The sequence below is a fragment of the Molossus molossus genome, unplaced genomic scaffold, assembly GCF_014108415.1.
Source record: "Molossus molossus isolate mMolMol1 unplaced genomic scaffold, mMolMol1.p scaffold_m16_p_13, whole genome shotgun sequence".
In the NCBI taxonomy this organism is placed as follows: Eukaryota; Metazoa; Chordata; class Mammalia; order Chiroptera; family Molossidae; genus Molossus; species Molossus molossus.
This window is the reverse complement of record NW_023425348.1, coordinates 11721062-11737142: the sequence shown is the minus strand read 5'-3', so window position 1 is coordinate 11737142 and position 16081 is coordinate 11721062. Positions and strand designations below refer to the sequence as shown.

At 49.2% G+C, this 16081-nt stretch overlaps 1 protein-coding gene across 1 annotated transcript in view; it reads right to left on the bottom strand.

The window, feature by feature from the left end:
- The window catches only part of KMT2A (lysine methyltransferase 2A), an 83408-nt gene extending 67911 nt beyond the window's left edge, over positions 1-15497 (bottom strand). The window contains exon 1 of the mRNA XM_036260227.1: positions 15066-15497. Within this exon, the coding sequence (XP_036116120.1) occupies positions 15066-15497 (432 nt within the window). The remainder of the gene's footprint in view (positions 1-15065) is intronic.
- Positions 15498-16081: the final 584 nt, after the last annotated feature.

Here is a 16081-nt window from a genome sequence, read left to right as displayed (position 1 = left end):
GAGGCGAGAGTGGAGACAGCATTTTCGAGAAGTTCTGCTGTGAAAGGAACAGAGATCTGGGCCGTAGCTAGAGGAGGATGTGGGGTCAAGGGTGTTGGAAGGGCTGCAGAGACAGACAGTGCTGTGCTGGTGAGGTCCACCCAGACGTGAGCACTGCGACACAGGGCAGAGGAGCAGACCGCAGAAACAGCCTGGGCAGAGGAGGAGGGAAGGAACCCAGAGTGCCAGGTGGCACTTAGCTTCTCTTGTAACAGGAAGAAAATAACTATTTTTCAAAATTATGTTTTTATTGACTTTTTTGAGAGAGAGGGAGAGACAGAAACATCAACGAGAGAGAGAATCATCAGCTGCCTCCCGTGCGCCCCCTACTGGGGATCGAGCCCCCACCCGGGCATGTGCCCTGACCAGATATCGAACTCCGAGCTCTCAGCCCATGGGGCAGCGCTCAATTCACTGAGCCACACCAGCTGGGCAAGAAAAAGCTATTAAACACCTTAAGAACATTAAAAATATCTTGATTCATATACTACACTTGGTATAACTGCCTCAAGAGTCAGTAAATGAGGAGCACTACTTGCAATGCTCCCAAGAACAACTGTTAACATTCAATTTCCAAAGCATCTTGCAAAGCATTATAATTTTAGTACTAACAGTCATGCTATATTTTCAGATGAGCTCCGTAAAAAGAAATTAGATAGTAAGTTCCATGAGGGAAAGAATTTGTTCAATACCAATGCCCGGCACTTGGTCATCCGCCTGGTACATAAAATATGTTCCTTTTTTAAAAAAAATCCTCACCTGAGGATACTTTTCCATTTATTTTCAGATAGAGCGGGAAGAAGAGAGGGAGGAAGAGAGGCAGAGAGAGAGAAATATCGATGTGAGAGAGACACATCAATTGATTGCCTCCTGCACGACCCAACTGGGGCCAAGGACGAATCATGACCAAGGTACGTGCCCTTGGCTGGAATCGAACCTGGGACTCTTTTGTTCCGCAGGCCAATGCTCTAACCGCTGAGCTAAATCGGCCAGGGCAAAATACGTTCTTAAAAAATGAATTTTAGCCCGGCTGGTGTGGCTCAGTGGATTAAGCATTGTCCCATGGACTGAGAAGTGTCGGTTCAATTCCCAATCAGGGCACATGCCCAGGTTGTGGGCTTGATCCCCCTGGGGGGTCATGCAGGAGGCGGGCCAATCGATGTTTCTCTCACATTGATGTTTCTCTCTTTCCCTTCCTCTCTTAAAAAATTTTTTTAAAAAAATGATTCCAGCCCTGGCCGGTTTGGCTCAGTGGTTGGAGTGTCGGCCTGTGGTCCAGAGAGAGCCCAGTTCGGTTCCCACTGGGGGCACGTACCTCGGTTGCAGTTTGTCCCTGGCCCTGGTTGGGTCGTGCAGGAGGCAGCCACTTGATGTGTCCTTTTCACGTCGATGTTTTTCTCTCTCTCTCTCTTCCTCTCTCTCCCTCCCATTCTATCTGCAACAAAAAGTGGAAAAATGTCCTCGGGTGAGGATAAGAAAAAAAAAAAAATGATTCCAGTTTTCAATCTCTCCATTTCTTTTTATTCTTAATTTTTTTTCTTTATTGATTTTAGAGAGGAAAAGAGAGGGGGAGAGAGAGAGAGAAAAACATCAATGAGAGAGAACATCGACTGGCGCCTCCTGCAAGCCCCCCACTGGGGATCGAGCCCACAACATGGGCGTGTGCCCTGAGCAGGAATCAAACCTGCAACCTGTTGGTGCAGGGTCAACGCTCAACCACTGAGCCACACCAGCCCGGCTCCATTTTTTAATTTGTAGAGTTCCCTATTTATGAATGCCATTTAGGGGGAAAATCAGCCTCTGCACGCACTCTTTCATCCTTTGTTTTGGAAGAAAATATAGTGACATCTGTCTGTCATTTCCAAACAGTGGAATATAACAATGGGGTTGAATCTACAGAAAGGAAAAGTATGATATGTTCGAGCACAGTCAAATGCACGGACATCTTAAACTCTTCTTAAGCCAAGAGAGTTTTGAAACCCAGGTCCTCGAGAGAGGTTCGCAGTGACTGAACGAACACCCGTCTAGTCAACAGGCGGGCAGGGGCAGGTCAATCCCAGGTTCTGTTACTGGTGCATGAAAAAGAACAGTGCTTGTTTGAACACATAACAGACAAGAAGAGACTGAAATAGTTTTAAATATAATTCCTGCCTGATACTGAGAAATGAGAACCCAAAGAGTCACCTAGAATTAAACAGTGAAAAGCAACCTACTGTTGTTCAATAACAATGGCTGGTGAAATTTTCACCCACACAAGAGTGAAATCTGTTTCCAAATATTTAACTGAATTCTGCCTAGCAACTGCCCCGCGCCCCCTCATTCTCCCTCCATGTCAACATGAGCAAGCAGCAGAGATGCTCCACACAGCTCGTCAATGACACAGGTGTGCTCTGCCCATCCTGCTTCCGAAAGGAGTAGCCACGAAGTTGCTCATTTGTCTTAGAGAAAAGCAACGGCAAAAGAAACTCACTACATCAGATGGAAAGCTATGCAGATTCTTGGCAATGCCTCAAATCACTTTGTAGGATCTCAAAAATCAAAACAAAATAGCAAGAAAGGCTTATTTCAGACTCCTAGGTTCAGGCCTGACCTGCTCTATCTGCACACTCACGGGGTGCGCTCTGCTGTTTAACAGGGAAGCACCACAAAGGGGCCGGACCCACCTGAGCAGGCTGGGAAGATTAAACACCACCAACACTTTTCAGAGATGGTCCTTTTTATGATGAGAGGTTTTACTCCCCCGTATGCCACCTGTACATAGCTAACTTCATTTTGCACTGTGTGTTCATTCAACGACAAGGTCCTACCATAACTTTCTATCTTTCTCTTCCAGCTTGTTGTTCTCTCGGTGCAAAACTCAGGCTGCTCTGTCCTGGGAGATGTGCTTTGAATGACCGACAGCGACAGTGAGGAGTCCACAGCCTCCTTTCCTCTGCAGGTAGTGGGGTTCCCCGCAGTCCGTTTTCTGAAGGAGCCCTGGCTAAGTCAGACGACAAAAACGAGCATTTCTTTGGACAACAAAACAAAGCTACCAAGTCAGCCAACACAAAAACTGACCCAATTTAAAAAAAAATTTTTTTTTTAAATCCTCACCCAAGGATATTTTACTATTTATCTTCAGATAGAGTGGGAAGGAGAGAGGGGGAGAGAAAGGGGGAGAGAGAGAAACATCGACTGGCTGCCTCCCGCAGGACCCCAACCAGGGTCCTGACCAGGGCTGGGGACAAACTGCAACTGAGGTGCGTGCCCTTGGCTGAAATCGAACCTGCAACTCATTGGTCCTCGGGTCGACGCTCTAACCACTGAGCAAAACCAGCCAGGCTTGACCCGATATTCTTTAGGGATGAATGTCAATACATGAGTTTGGAAGTGTTATGTTCTCAATATCTCAGAAACCGAAGGACTCTCTCTCCTGACACCAAACCGTATTTGGAAGGTTGCCATCACATTCTGAGAAGCCCACATTATGTGGCATTAACCTATTTTATTTTTAAAAAGTCCCTGGTGCTTTTTATTCGTCCAGCACTGGTCTGTCAAGTAGAATGAAGAAGCATATGAGTTATTCTTTGCTTTTATAACCTCTTGCTTTCTGAATTACACCTGTATGACCAGCAGCAATTCGGCTATAGGGAAACTACGAATCGTTTAGATTCCCAGTTCCCAGAGTTTCTCCAATGACACCCACTTTTACAATCAGGACCGAGCTGCCTTCGCTTTGCCACCACCTGCAGAATTCCTGCAGCTCAGAACGCGTCACTTTATGAGGTTAACTGGTTAAGAGTGAACAGCATTTCCTATAATGAAACGTAGCAAATAGTCATCATGTGTAAATAACCTTAAATAAACCAAGTATCAGTTCACGTAAAAGAAGGGATTTAGACACAATTCCAGGACTAAATGCAAAAGTCCTAAAGCTTCAGTAACTCAATCAAGGTTTGAGAACTAAGAGCTGGTATTAACAGCAGCCTGCCCAGACTTTTGGTACTCTACATGAATAATCCCAATTCAGTTTTCATTCTGACTGTACAGGAAATGCTTTCTGCAACCCAACATATCTCAAAGGTTTCATTCTGAATGATGCAAGCCCTCCGCACAGCCTCCAAAGCTAGGGGTCAGAGAACTCGGTAATCCTCATTCACACGAAGCAGACTTACTTTGGATGGGGAAGGGTTTACAAAGCGCTTGGCAATCATACGTCCTCACGCAGTGAGAACCTTGACAAGCAATATTCTGAAGCACATCTCTTTAAACTACCACTGAAAATGGACAAAAAGCTACAAACGCTGACTTGTTTCCTATATTGAAACCACGCCTACTGTTTTCCCTGGTTTCTCCTGATGCTGAGGACTTCTCTCTTAGCTCCATCTACTAAAATTTTATTCTCCTATAAAACCACTATAAAATCATTTCATAACGACATTTCTCTGGCGTTTACTACTGAAAGTTAATTATTGCCATAAATTGACAATTCAAATCAAATACTTCTTGGGGAGCCAAAGAGGCCCTGGGACCCCTTGTGTAACATCAAAAGGTACAAAACATGATCGAGCCCTCTAGGATCTGAATAGAAACACACTCACTGATCCACAGAATGAGAAGGTAGCTTGAAAGGTCATTATATACCTACATATATAAATAAAACTGTGTTTGTAAAATTCACCTCCAGAGAAGATCAAAAAATTATTTTGGTACCCTCTGGACCATCGCTTCGCTACCACCGTCATCAGCAGCAAGTATCTGCACAGCTACCCTCTGCTTCAGTTCTGATCTATTTTCCTCTTATTCTAGTATCAGTGGACCTGGAAAACAGCTGGTTACCGTTCCTAATAACGGACCCATTCATGTTTTTGGAAGAGTTATTAAGTTGCCTCTCAACCTTTCCTTCTCCCAACCCTCCTCACAGGACGCACTTCCAACCCTGTAACCACCTTGCGAGCCCGGAACCGCCTCCGAGGTCCCCTGAACCCCTGTGAGCCGAGGGCCCAGCGGTACCTATAAAAGAAAGGACGCCATCCCATCAGGACATCACTCATCACTTTTAAAGCCTGATCCGCACTTGTACATAATGTCCTGAGGTGGCTCTTGGGCTTCCCTCTGTGATACTTAAGTGAGTTCACTATTTTTTTTTTTTAATTTCTCGCCGTGGCCTGGTAGCTCAGTGGGTTGGAGCATTGCCCCAGGACACCCATGAATGCACGAATAAGCGGAACAACAAATTGATGTTTCTCCTCCTCCCTCCCTTCCCCTCGCTCTCTCTCAAATAAAAAAAAATAATTATTTTTCTCAAAATTGTCCTGCTAATAGACTTGTACTACATGAATAGCTTACATGTAGTATGCCCTTGCAATACATTCCTAAAAATTGTAAGTATATCAAATTTCCAATTCAACGCTCACTGATAACCTTCCATGCGTCCACTGCAAATATAAAACATAAATGATGACTTAGAAATGGCCCCTGTCTTAAAGAAATCAGTCTAAATGGGGAAGGAGAGAGGAAAAGTATTTACAATGTAAAATACCCCGGAGCACTGGCCGGTGTGGCTCAGCTGGTTGGAGCACTGTCAGGTGCACCAGAAGGCCATGTGTTCAATTCCCAGTCGGGGCACATTCCTGGGTCGCAGGTTCGATCCCCTCAGGGAGCATGCAGGAGGCGACCGATCAATGTATCTGCCTAATATCCATGTTTCTCTCTCCCTCCCTCCCCCTCCTACTTCTCTAAAACCAATTTTAAAAAAAGAAAGAAAAATATCTTGGAGTAAATGCTTTAAGGGTGAGTGTAAAGTACAAAGAAACAAAACAAAACAAACAAAACCCCAGGAAGTGAGAAGCCGAGTCTCAGCTGGTAGGGGTTTCTGTAAAACCTTCCTAGGAGAGCAGGCATCTGAGGATCGGAGCCCGAGGGCGCGACTGGAAAAGCTTTGAGAAGAGGCATTAGCCAAGGTGTGAAAGCAGGTACACGCACTGTGGTAGCACAACCTGGCTGAAGCTCATACACGAGAGTATGTGCTCAAGAGATGATGTTCGAAACGCACGGAGGTAGTGAAGGTAGGCTAGCCAGACTGCGAAGGCAGGACTTTCAGTCCTGTTTCATATTCAGTGAGAGGTCAAAGGAGTTTAAGAGTGAGGTGACATAATCAGCTGTGAATTTAAGGACCACGAGTAACACTGTATACAGTGAACAGGAAGACAGGCAGATGATGATAATCACCCATGCAAAGGTCATGGAAATTTACAGTAGGGTGTTGAAAACAGAAAAGCACGGCCAGATTAAATAAACACTACACAAATATCACGGAGGAGCCTCCGATATTGACTGGGTTGCGTGGGAAGAGAAAGAAGTTAAAGTCCAGACAGGATGAATGAGCTTTCAAATAAATACAGTTCGGATTTCCATCCTAGCCACTCACTAGCCACGTGACTTAAGGAGAACAGCTGAACTTGTCTGTCTCATTTTCTTCATCTGTAAAAGATGGTACATTAGACATCTGAGCAAACTTTTTATTGAAGAGCGATAAAGCAGAACTGTATTTTATCCCTAAACTTTAATCTGTGGGTATAAAGCACAGTGCAGGGAATGTAGCCAGTTCATTATAACTATTTACAGTGTCAGGGGTACTAGGTTTATCACAGGGATCACTTCATAAGTCATACAAACATCTCACCACTATACTATCCACCTGAAACTAATATAAGAGTGAATGTTAACTATAATTGAAAAATAAACAAAAAACATTTACCTGTTTTTGACTGTCCTCTTTGTGGTTATTTTTAATTTCTCAAGTTAAGTTACAACCACCAGAAACTGTAACCAACAACTCAGAATTTCTTCTGTAATTAAACTATTAACTGCACTGATTTCTGTGGACTTATTCTCCCAAGCAGAAACCTGAACACAAATGTCAAATAGTTCCCAAGGACGGACCAATGGATCTGAACCTGGGGGCCAAGAACCCTGAAGAGCCTCCGTGTTGTTGTAGGGGTCACCCAGCGCTCACCATCTCAAAACAACACAAAGAGCTGGTCTGAGACCGAAGGAGCAACTCCAGGCCAGCTGCCCTGGCTCCTGGGCGCACTGTGCTCCTGGGTGGTCCGCCTTGCTGTTCGCTGTCTAGTGCTCCCTTGTCCCTTTTCTGCCGCCGTATCTCTGATTGTGTTCCAGGTGAAGACCAAGGATACCTACTGTTACCAAGATCAACGGCTGGCCTTCAGTTTGGTTCTAGCTTACGGATGAACGTAATACCCACACTAAAATCAAGAACATTCTAACGTCAAGATTATAGCATTCAAGCAGATATTGATGTATACCTCAAAATGATGAAAACCAGTTATTTTGGTGAAAACAAGATTATAGCGGCAACATCATGTCAATCTGAGTCCTCGTAATGATTAGGACTTCCTATGTATCAGGCTAAATGCTAAGTACTTTGCAGGCATAATTTCAATTGCGTTTCACAATAATCTTAATAATCTTAATAAGCGTGATTGATGGTAACTTACAAATGAAGAAACTAAAGCATGTAGAGGTTAAGAAATTTTTCAAATGTCACTCAATTAATAAAGGGCGGAGCCAAGGCCGGAACCAGGCAGTCTAGATCCAGAGCCCATGGTTTTAATAGATCTTAATTATACTACTGTGTATATTGTCTCATACGACTACAGATGAGAGCATGAGATTCTCCCCTCCTTTGTGAAGGTATTTATATATGCATAAATAAAAATCCTAGCTGGAGAGATTACAAAAGGATTTCCTCATTAACTAAGCTTAAAGAGATGTTATCCACATGGTTTTACTGCTTATAATTAAAGGCAATAATCTAGGGACAATGTGGCACGCTTGTGTTTGAATTAAAAATGTGTTAATACTCACAGACGAACAGAAGTTGAATACAGGCATGTATAAATACTTATTCTTCAGTACAGATATTTATTCTAGATATTTGTGATTAACTTCTCCCCAGTTTTTAGAGTTGAGATAGTACAAAGAACTTAATGAAAAAAATTTTCTCCAAAAACATTCCTCACAAATAACATTACTTTCCTAGTTCAAGACCGAAAGCCACAATTACTCTGATGCTATAAGGTAAGAAACAACTATGCTTCAGCAAAGCATGAATCCTAAGGGTGGGATCTCTCTAAAACAGTTCCAACGTTAGGAAGGTTCCTAGTTCTCACTGCTGAGAGACAGCAAAATATCTATGCCCAAACATTCTCACCAAACACAGAAGCAGAAATGCAAGAACACAGGTAAAACATATGGAAGAAATTCCAACTCCAGAAATAATGCCAATGGAATAGACGATCCTACCCTGGGTACCATGCAAGGCATTGCTATGGCAATAATTAAAGGTAAGATATCAGGGGAAATCCCTTCGGGCTATTTGTCAAATAGAAAAACAACTACTCATTTCAAAGAAAGGGGAATTTTCATACACAGCACAGAAAACTGCCTACTAACTCTTACATTTATGTAGTTAACTGTTAAAACTCATTAGCGTAGTACACTCAACATCTGAAAGATGAAACCAAGTTTGGCCTCTACCAAGCGTTACACTAACGCTAACAAGGCATTCGGGTCATCCAAACAACTACACGTCGCTCGGCAAAGTTCTCCCCCGTCCACCGGGGCGCTGGGGTGCGTGCCTCCAGAGGCTGCTGCCGGCTGCTGTGTAACCTGACGAGGCAGAAGCGCCCTGAAATATTTAACAGCGGCAGTATGGATTTCTCTGCATAGGTCAAGAAAAGCAGCTCATCCGTTTTAAAAACATAAAGAACCATTTTATGGGATGTCATTCCCTCGGTCCAAGTGTCTGCGTTTCCTCGGGGGAGACCGTATTGAGGAGGAAAACGAAAAGGCCAACAAAGGACCCCTTTTCTCTCCAGTCCCAACATAATCCACCTCGGCCACAGGGCCAGTGGCACCCACGCTGTCGTAAACGCCAGCAGCTGGGGAATGAGGCCATAAACCCACCCGTCCTCAGGTGTAATTGTGCAGGCCTCCGGCTCCTTTAAATGTAGGCCATAAAGGCCGGTCCATCCATTCATTCAGGCCGTCTTCACAACCCATGGAAAGGACAACTAAAAAAGTGGCCCTTTGTCTGCCTGCCTCATATTGGCGTGATCAATGCAACCGTCTGGGCCCAGGTGAAGGATTTAGGATCCCTTCTCCCTGACAAAGAGCACGCCACGTATCGATCCACTCAAGACGTGCTGTTTTGTGCACTAATACTATGGAAAACGAAGTGGGGCTCCGTCTTCCAGAGAAATCATCTTACCTATTCCAACACTGCTCTAGAAACCTAGCCAATTCCCACACTTCCCAAGAAATCCTGGCGTGGACAAGAGTATTCTTCATTAGCTCAATGATTTCCAGAACTTCCCGAAGTCTTTTCTGATAGAAAAGTCCATTCAAACCTCAGTCGACTTTCATTCAATGTTTTAAAATCTGACACAACTCAGGAGCAAGCCGTATCTCGCTGATTGTCTTCACAACCTACCAGTCCGCAAAAATCACAAGTCTGTGATTTACTCCATACCAGGTTCTACTTATCAAGCTTCCAACCAGTCCTCCAGATAAGACCCAGACACTTTTAACAGTGAGCTCCGGCTTCCCTTTCCAACTCGTACCTGCAGGATTAAGAATCTGATTAAAATGTAGATGCCACATGTCCAAGTCATTAGTAATTGTACCTTTCTTAATACCAAAGATAACATAGGCATGCAAAAGGAGGTTCCATCCCAGCAAGCCTAGGATAAACTCCTCCCCAAAGGAGTGACAACGATTCCCCCTTTCTCCAAGGTCTGTACCACTGGGCTCTCCACCTTGGCAGAGGAAGAATGGAAAGAGACAAGAAGGCCTTCAGTTAAACCCAGAAGCAAGCTGAAGTTCTCCGCCGACACCAGTGGAACGTGGGCAGGTGCAAAGAGAGCTTAATTAGGAGACTTACAATGAAAATACAGTGAGTCTCCAAAAGAGAGAGGCACTGAAAAGTGATGCCTCAGAGCAGGCAAAGCACTGTAGCAACCTCACTGGCCACAGGGCAGGGAAGGCAGTGGGCACGAGTCGGCACAGCTCAATGGAGAGACAGCGCCAAGGTGAACGAACAGGTGGGAAGTGAGGCAGGATGCAAGGACTTCCTCTTCTCAACGTTAGGAGCCTGTGCCTTAAGACAACTAAATGGAAGGTAAACTACATTCACATGGTTTTCAGTGACAGAGGAAAAGTTCTAAATGAAAAAAGTTCAGTACAAATGAAAGTACTACACTTTACAGCATAATAATCACTCCTTGCAATGTAGGTACTGTCACTTTGGATTTATAAATACACGAGTATGTTGGATCTTCCTGTTCATTTCAAAGCTCTCACATCTAGCCCAGACTGTGTGGCTCAGTGGACTGAGCACCGCCCACCGACTGAGAGGTCCTGGTTAGATTCCTGGTCAGGGCACATGTCCGGTTGCAGCTTTGATCCCCAGTAGGGGGCGTGCAGGAGGCAGCCAATAGATGTTTCTCACATCAGTGTTTCTCTCAAAAAATAATTGAAAGCACATTTAAAAGCTCACACAACTAGAGGAATACAACACCTAGTCTGAAAATAACTTCCCTTTTGAACCATAAATCTACTACAATGAAAAATGAAAACAAATTCAGCCAAACAAGAGGGACTCCAAACACCAGATGAGTTATCTTTAAAATCTGATCTTCGTTTTTCTTGCAATTAAAATTGGTCAACTTCAGCAAAGAACTTTTTCCACGTAGTCAAATCCTTATATTTTGTTCCTACAATGACACTTCCCCACCACGTTGATTATTTCCCGTCCCAATAATGCCGGCGATATGGGCAAATGTACAACCTGGTATTAAAAATAACCAAAGCGAGGTCCTGACTCTCTTTAAAGAAACTCAGAAAAAGTAGTTTTGACCTGACCAACAAATTAACACTGAGTGGAAAAGAATGAATGAGCTACTATTAAGCCATCCCTTTCATTGTCCGGATCAGAAGGAAGGTTAAAAGTGAGCTGCCCAAGATCCCCCCACTGAACAGTGAGAGGTGCGTGCGAGTCCCCATCGGCTGACTCCCGCTGCAAGGCTTCTTCTGGTCCACTGGGGTCTCCACTGCATTCTGCCAGGCTCAGGACTGGCCCTGAAGGCAATGAAGGAGCAACTCCCACTCTTGGTACATGTGCCCAATAAACAGGAATGGAAAAAAAATCACAGAACTCGTCCACGACAGAACCATCTTTTCGAAGCCCAACCCGAGAGCCCACCTCAGTCTACCTCAACTAAACCGCCACTTCAAATGAAGGCAAATACACGTCAACGTGTGTATTTCCCTCTAGTGTCCATCCTATCAGTGCTTCTCTCTTAGACACACATGCAATTCAGTTTCCATTTATTTCTAGTTCAAGTTCGCCACAGTTTATGATCAGGGTGGAAAGTCTGCTTTCCACATTTTGTGAGGCGGTAGGGAAGGTAAGTGGATTACGAAATTAATAAACAAAGACTAGTGGCGGATACACCATTTCTGGGGTTCATATGAAAACAGCCCAAATTCTAGCGAACAGAGAAGATGCTGTGCTGTTTATTTAGATGGCAAAGTAGAACAACATCAACACTAGCGAGACCGTCCCCAGGAAAGGGAGGCCCTGACCAGGCCGGAAGGAAGGCACAGAAGCAGATCGCTGTGATTTCTTACAGTGCTCAATAAAAACATTTAAAAATCCAACTTTAATTCTACTTCCTGTCACACAAAAGCCAGAACAGGAGGCCAGCAACACCGACGTCTGTAATGAGCCCAGCCTGACAGGATTTGGCCGTGAAGAACTCTTCCATGCAGTTATGAAGACGGCCATTCAACGAGGGAAATTAGGAGCAAGCAGCGGAGGACAAGCCTGTGGCTAAGGGAGTTCACACAGGGAAGTGATCTGGGAGTCCTGTTACCTTTCAACCACCTTAACTTATCAGTTCTACAAGTATTAACTGAGGTTTTGTTGTGGACAATTACAGCCATTATTCGTGGGTCACAAACCATGCCCATGAATCCAGGCAAGACTTGATACAGAGCTGTGTGTGGATTCTGACAATCTTTAGAACGCTGTAAGTATATTGGTACAGGGACATCCTAAACCTCCCTTCTGGAACTTTATTATTGATTTGTAAGACCCTGTAACAAAATGCTTGGGTTCTACACTGGAAACTACCAGGGCAAAGAACACCATCATTATGAGTTAGTGAAAAACCATACTATGGGTTAGCCAGCCCGAGTCAGAACCGCCGACCCATACTGGACTGCCTCAGGCTTCCCCATAAATAGCTTACCAATGAAACAACAGCTCATTTAAGCCCAATTCAGAAAATTTACTCAAGTTTAAGTAAGCAGTCAACCACTCTTCTCATAATGAAGTAGCAACTACTGTTCCGGCAAAACTTTTAAAAGAAGAAAAAACTTACTAATATGACCTTCTTTGAAATAACTGCAATTCCTTAACCGGCTCTACCTACTACATACTACGGCTAAGCAAAATAATGCCAGTAGATAAGACAGTGTTAGTACCTGATTAAAACTTGAAAGGTGATTTATCAAAGACCAACAGATAACATATTCTGGTGCCCAGACATTAGGTCCCTGAATCCAGGTGGCTCTCTTTCTCACCAGTCTCTTAAAAAGCTATAATTGAAAACTCGGTGTAGAACTTTGCTTTTTAACATGTGATAACATTTGGAATGTGTACACTTGGTCCTTCAATAGGAAATACATACATGCTACACAAGAAAATGCTTCTCAGGATCCCCTTAAAATAGACTGACTTCTCCTAAAGGAGACTTTCTCATTATACTGAAATATATACATGGGGCTAAAATTCTATAAATAACCAGGCAAGTCTCAATTTTGAAAATAAGCAGGTAAATGAAATGTTGTTGTTGTTTTTTTTTTTTGCTGCTGTATCTTTTAGAAAAGCAAAATCAACTCACATTTAAGCACCAACTCCATGCAAGTAACCTGAACGGTTCAGTCTTTTTGTCATGTATGAGGCCTTTGGTTCTCCAACTACCTGGGATCTGTGTTGTTAGCTTAAAAAATACAGAATTGGCCTTTCAAAAAAAAATAATAATCTACAGCAACCAATAAATAGTCTCAAGCAACCCTGCTGCCTGCAGCTGCCTCCTGAAGGCTGGGAAAGGAGGTGGAGAGAGAGCAGAGAGCAGGAAGAGAGGAGCTGCAGCTAGCTACATAGCAAGGAACACGCCCCCATCATGTCCTCCTTGCTCCATCACAAGGCGGGTGGCTGTCAGCCTCCTGATCAGGCTGCCTTAGAAAGGATTTAAAAAAGGAGGCAGGAAGACTAACCACTGAAAAATGCCAGCTCCTTGCAAGGAGGGGCCAGGATAGCTGGGGTCTCCCCCCCCCCCTCTCTTCCCAGGACCTCTGCATCTATCTAAAGGGGTGTGGGGCACAATAGGGGTAGGGGTTTGCCCAGGATACTCTGTGTGCACCAACGGCAGAGCACGCAGGAAATGCCTGGTTATCTTTCCCTTTCTGTTTCAATCAAGAGCACTCCAGAACAGCAGCCCCATGCCTCCCTCCTTCTGGCCCCCAGCAGCCCCTCTTCCTCCTCCTGCATCCCTCATCCTCTTCTTCCCCTTCCCCTGCCACTCCACCTCTCCCTGCCGCATCCAGGGGGGAGTCAAGGCGTGAAGGCCGCGGCCGAACCCGAACTCCACTTCCTCTCCCAGGGGCAACTTTCTTTCGGCTGAGCGAGGCTGAGCAGTGCGTATCAAAGCATCCCCACTCTCACCCCAGTCCCAGGGTGGAAGGGGCAGAGATCGTGAGTCAGAGAGAGAACCCTACGTCTTTCTAAGGAGGGACTCTGCTTCGCGCCCCCCTCCCCAGCCACCAGCAGCCGCCACCGCACAGTCCAGTAGAGCTGCCCCGTCGCCGCTGCGCCCCGCGCCCCCGCCCCGCCCCGGGGCGGCCTAGGAAGAGGCCCGAGGATGGAATGCCGGCGCTAAGGAGCCGGGAGCAGCGGGCTGGGGACGGCGCGCTCCGGCGCGGTGGGTGGGGCAGGAGAGCAGCTGCTTCCCCCGGGGGGAGCTGCCCCAGGCCCCCCACGAACACCTCCCCGCGCAGGGGCCCCTTCCCCCGAGCCGGAGGGAAAGCCAAGCCTGCCTCCTCCGCAGGGGACTGGGGGAAGGCTGCTCGCCTCGGAGCCCCGGGGACAGGGGACGCTCCCCCCAAAGATGCCCCGGACCCCTCGCGCTCGAGGAGGAAGGGTGCAGCGAAGAGTCAGGCCCCGCTGCCCGTGGGCGAGACGCGCGCCCCAGACGGGGAAACACCGCGGCAGAGGGCTCCTCGCCGTGGCCCGCGGAGGGAGCGGAGGGAGCGAGCAGGAAAGGAAAGTGGATTTTTCCTGCGGGGGGAGGGCGGGAGGAGCGAGCACCTACCGCTGGGGCGGGGGGCGGGGGGCGGGGTGGAGGTGAAGGAAGGGGGAGTGGCCGGGGTGCGGGACCTGGCCCCGGGATGGAGCGGGGACTCGCAGGTCCCCAGAAGCGTGGTGCCGGGAGGGCCCGGGCCCCGGAGAGGGCAGCGGGGCCCGGACGCGGCCATCGGCCGAGATGCCCGCGAGACCGCCCGAGAGGCGAGCATCTGCCCGGAGCGGGCGGCGGGATGCGCAGGGAGCAGGTCTCGAGCAGGGCGGTGGGAGGATCGGGCTCGGATGAGGTAATCTGCGCAGGGGAGGAGGGGTTCGGTCCCGGGATGGGAAGCCCCGCGAGGGGTCCGTGCCAAGGCATTCGGGCCAGGGTCAGGGGGAGGCGGGGGCGCGCGCCCTCCGCCAGATGCGTCCCCGCCCCGCGGAGGGCGCCTGGGGCCGGGCCGCTGCCGCGGGTCCCGGGATGGGAGCGCCATCTGCCCGGGTCAGGGACCCCAGGCCGGTGCCCGGGTCGGGATGCTCCGCAAGCCGGATGGGGGAGGGGAGGAGGCTCGCAGAGGGTCGAGACCCCGGGCCTGGGGGTTCCTCGCCCCCTTACCTCTCCGCTGCCGCCTCCCCCGCCGCTCTCCCCAAACACCGCCCGGAACCGGCGCAGGTTGGTGCCGATGGCGGCCGAGACCTGCAGCGCCGCGTCGAAGCCCGGGCCCACCCGGAGCAGGGCCGGCCCGGAGGAGGCTGCGGACGATGACGAAGTCGAGGACGAGGCGGACGACGACGAGGCTGCCGAGGCGGCGGCCGCTCCCCCTGCAGCCCCGGCCCCGCTGCTTCCCGCCGCCGCCGCCGCCGCGGCCGCCGCGGCCGGGGGGGAGGGGGGCGCCCCGGGGCCGCCGCCGGCCGGGGGCCCGGGGGGGAGCAGCAGGGCCGGGACGCGTTGCCGCGGGGCGCCCCCTAGGCCCCGGCGCCCCCCGCCGCCGCCGCCCCCGGTGGTCCCGGGTCGGGCGGGGAAGCGCCACCGACAGCTGTGCGCCATGTTCGCCCCGTGAAGTGAAGCAGCGAGAGGGAGAGGCGACAACACAGGGGGGCGGGGCGGCGGGGGGGGGGGCGGCGGGCCCCGGAACCTGCCTAAGCCGCCCGGCGCCGCCCCGCGGCCTGCGCGCTGCCGGCCGCCATGCAGAGCGCCGGGCCGCGCCGCCCGCCCCGCAACCTGGATGCCCGGCCCCGGCCGCGCGCCGCGCCGGCCGCCGCGGCGCCACCCCGAGCCCCGGGCCGCGCCGCCGCCCGCCCGCCGCCCCGCGAGCTGGATAACTGCGAGCCCCGCCCTCCGGGAGCGCGGCCGGGGGGGCGCGCCCGGCGCGGAGCGCGGGTTCCGGGGAGAGGGGGAGGGGGCGCGCCCAGGAGCGATGGAGGCGGAAGGGCGCCGGGCCGCCTGCCGCCCGGAGCCCGCGGGCCGCTCACACACGTTCCCGGGGCGCGCGGGGCTCGGGCCGCCCGGGAGCGCCGCTGCCCGGACAACGCGGCCGCCGGGCCGGGGACGAGGGGCCCGCTGCGCCTCCGGGCACGGACACGAGGGGGGCCGCTCGTCGCAGCCGCAGAATAAAAGACCCGGCTGGTGCT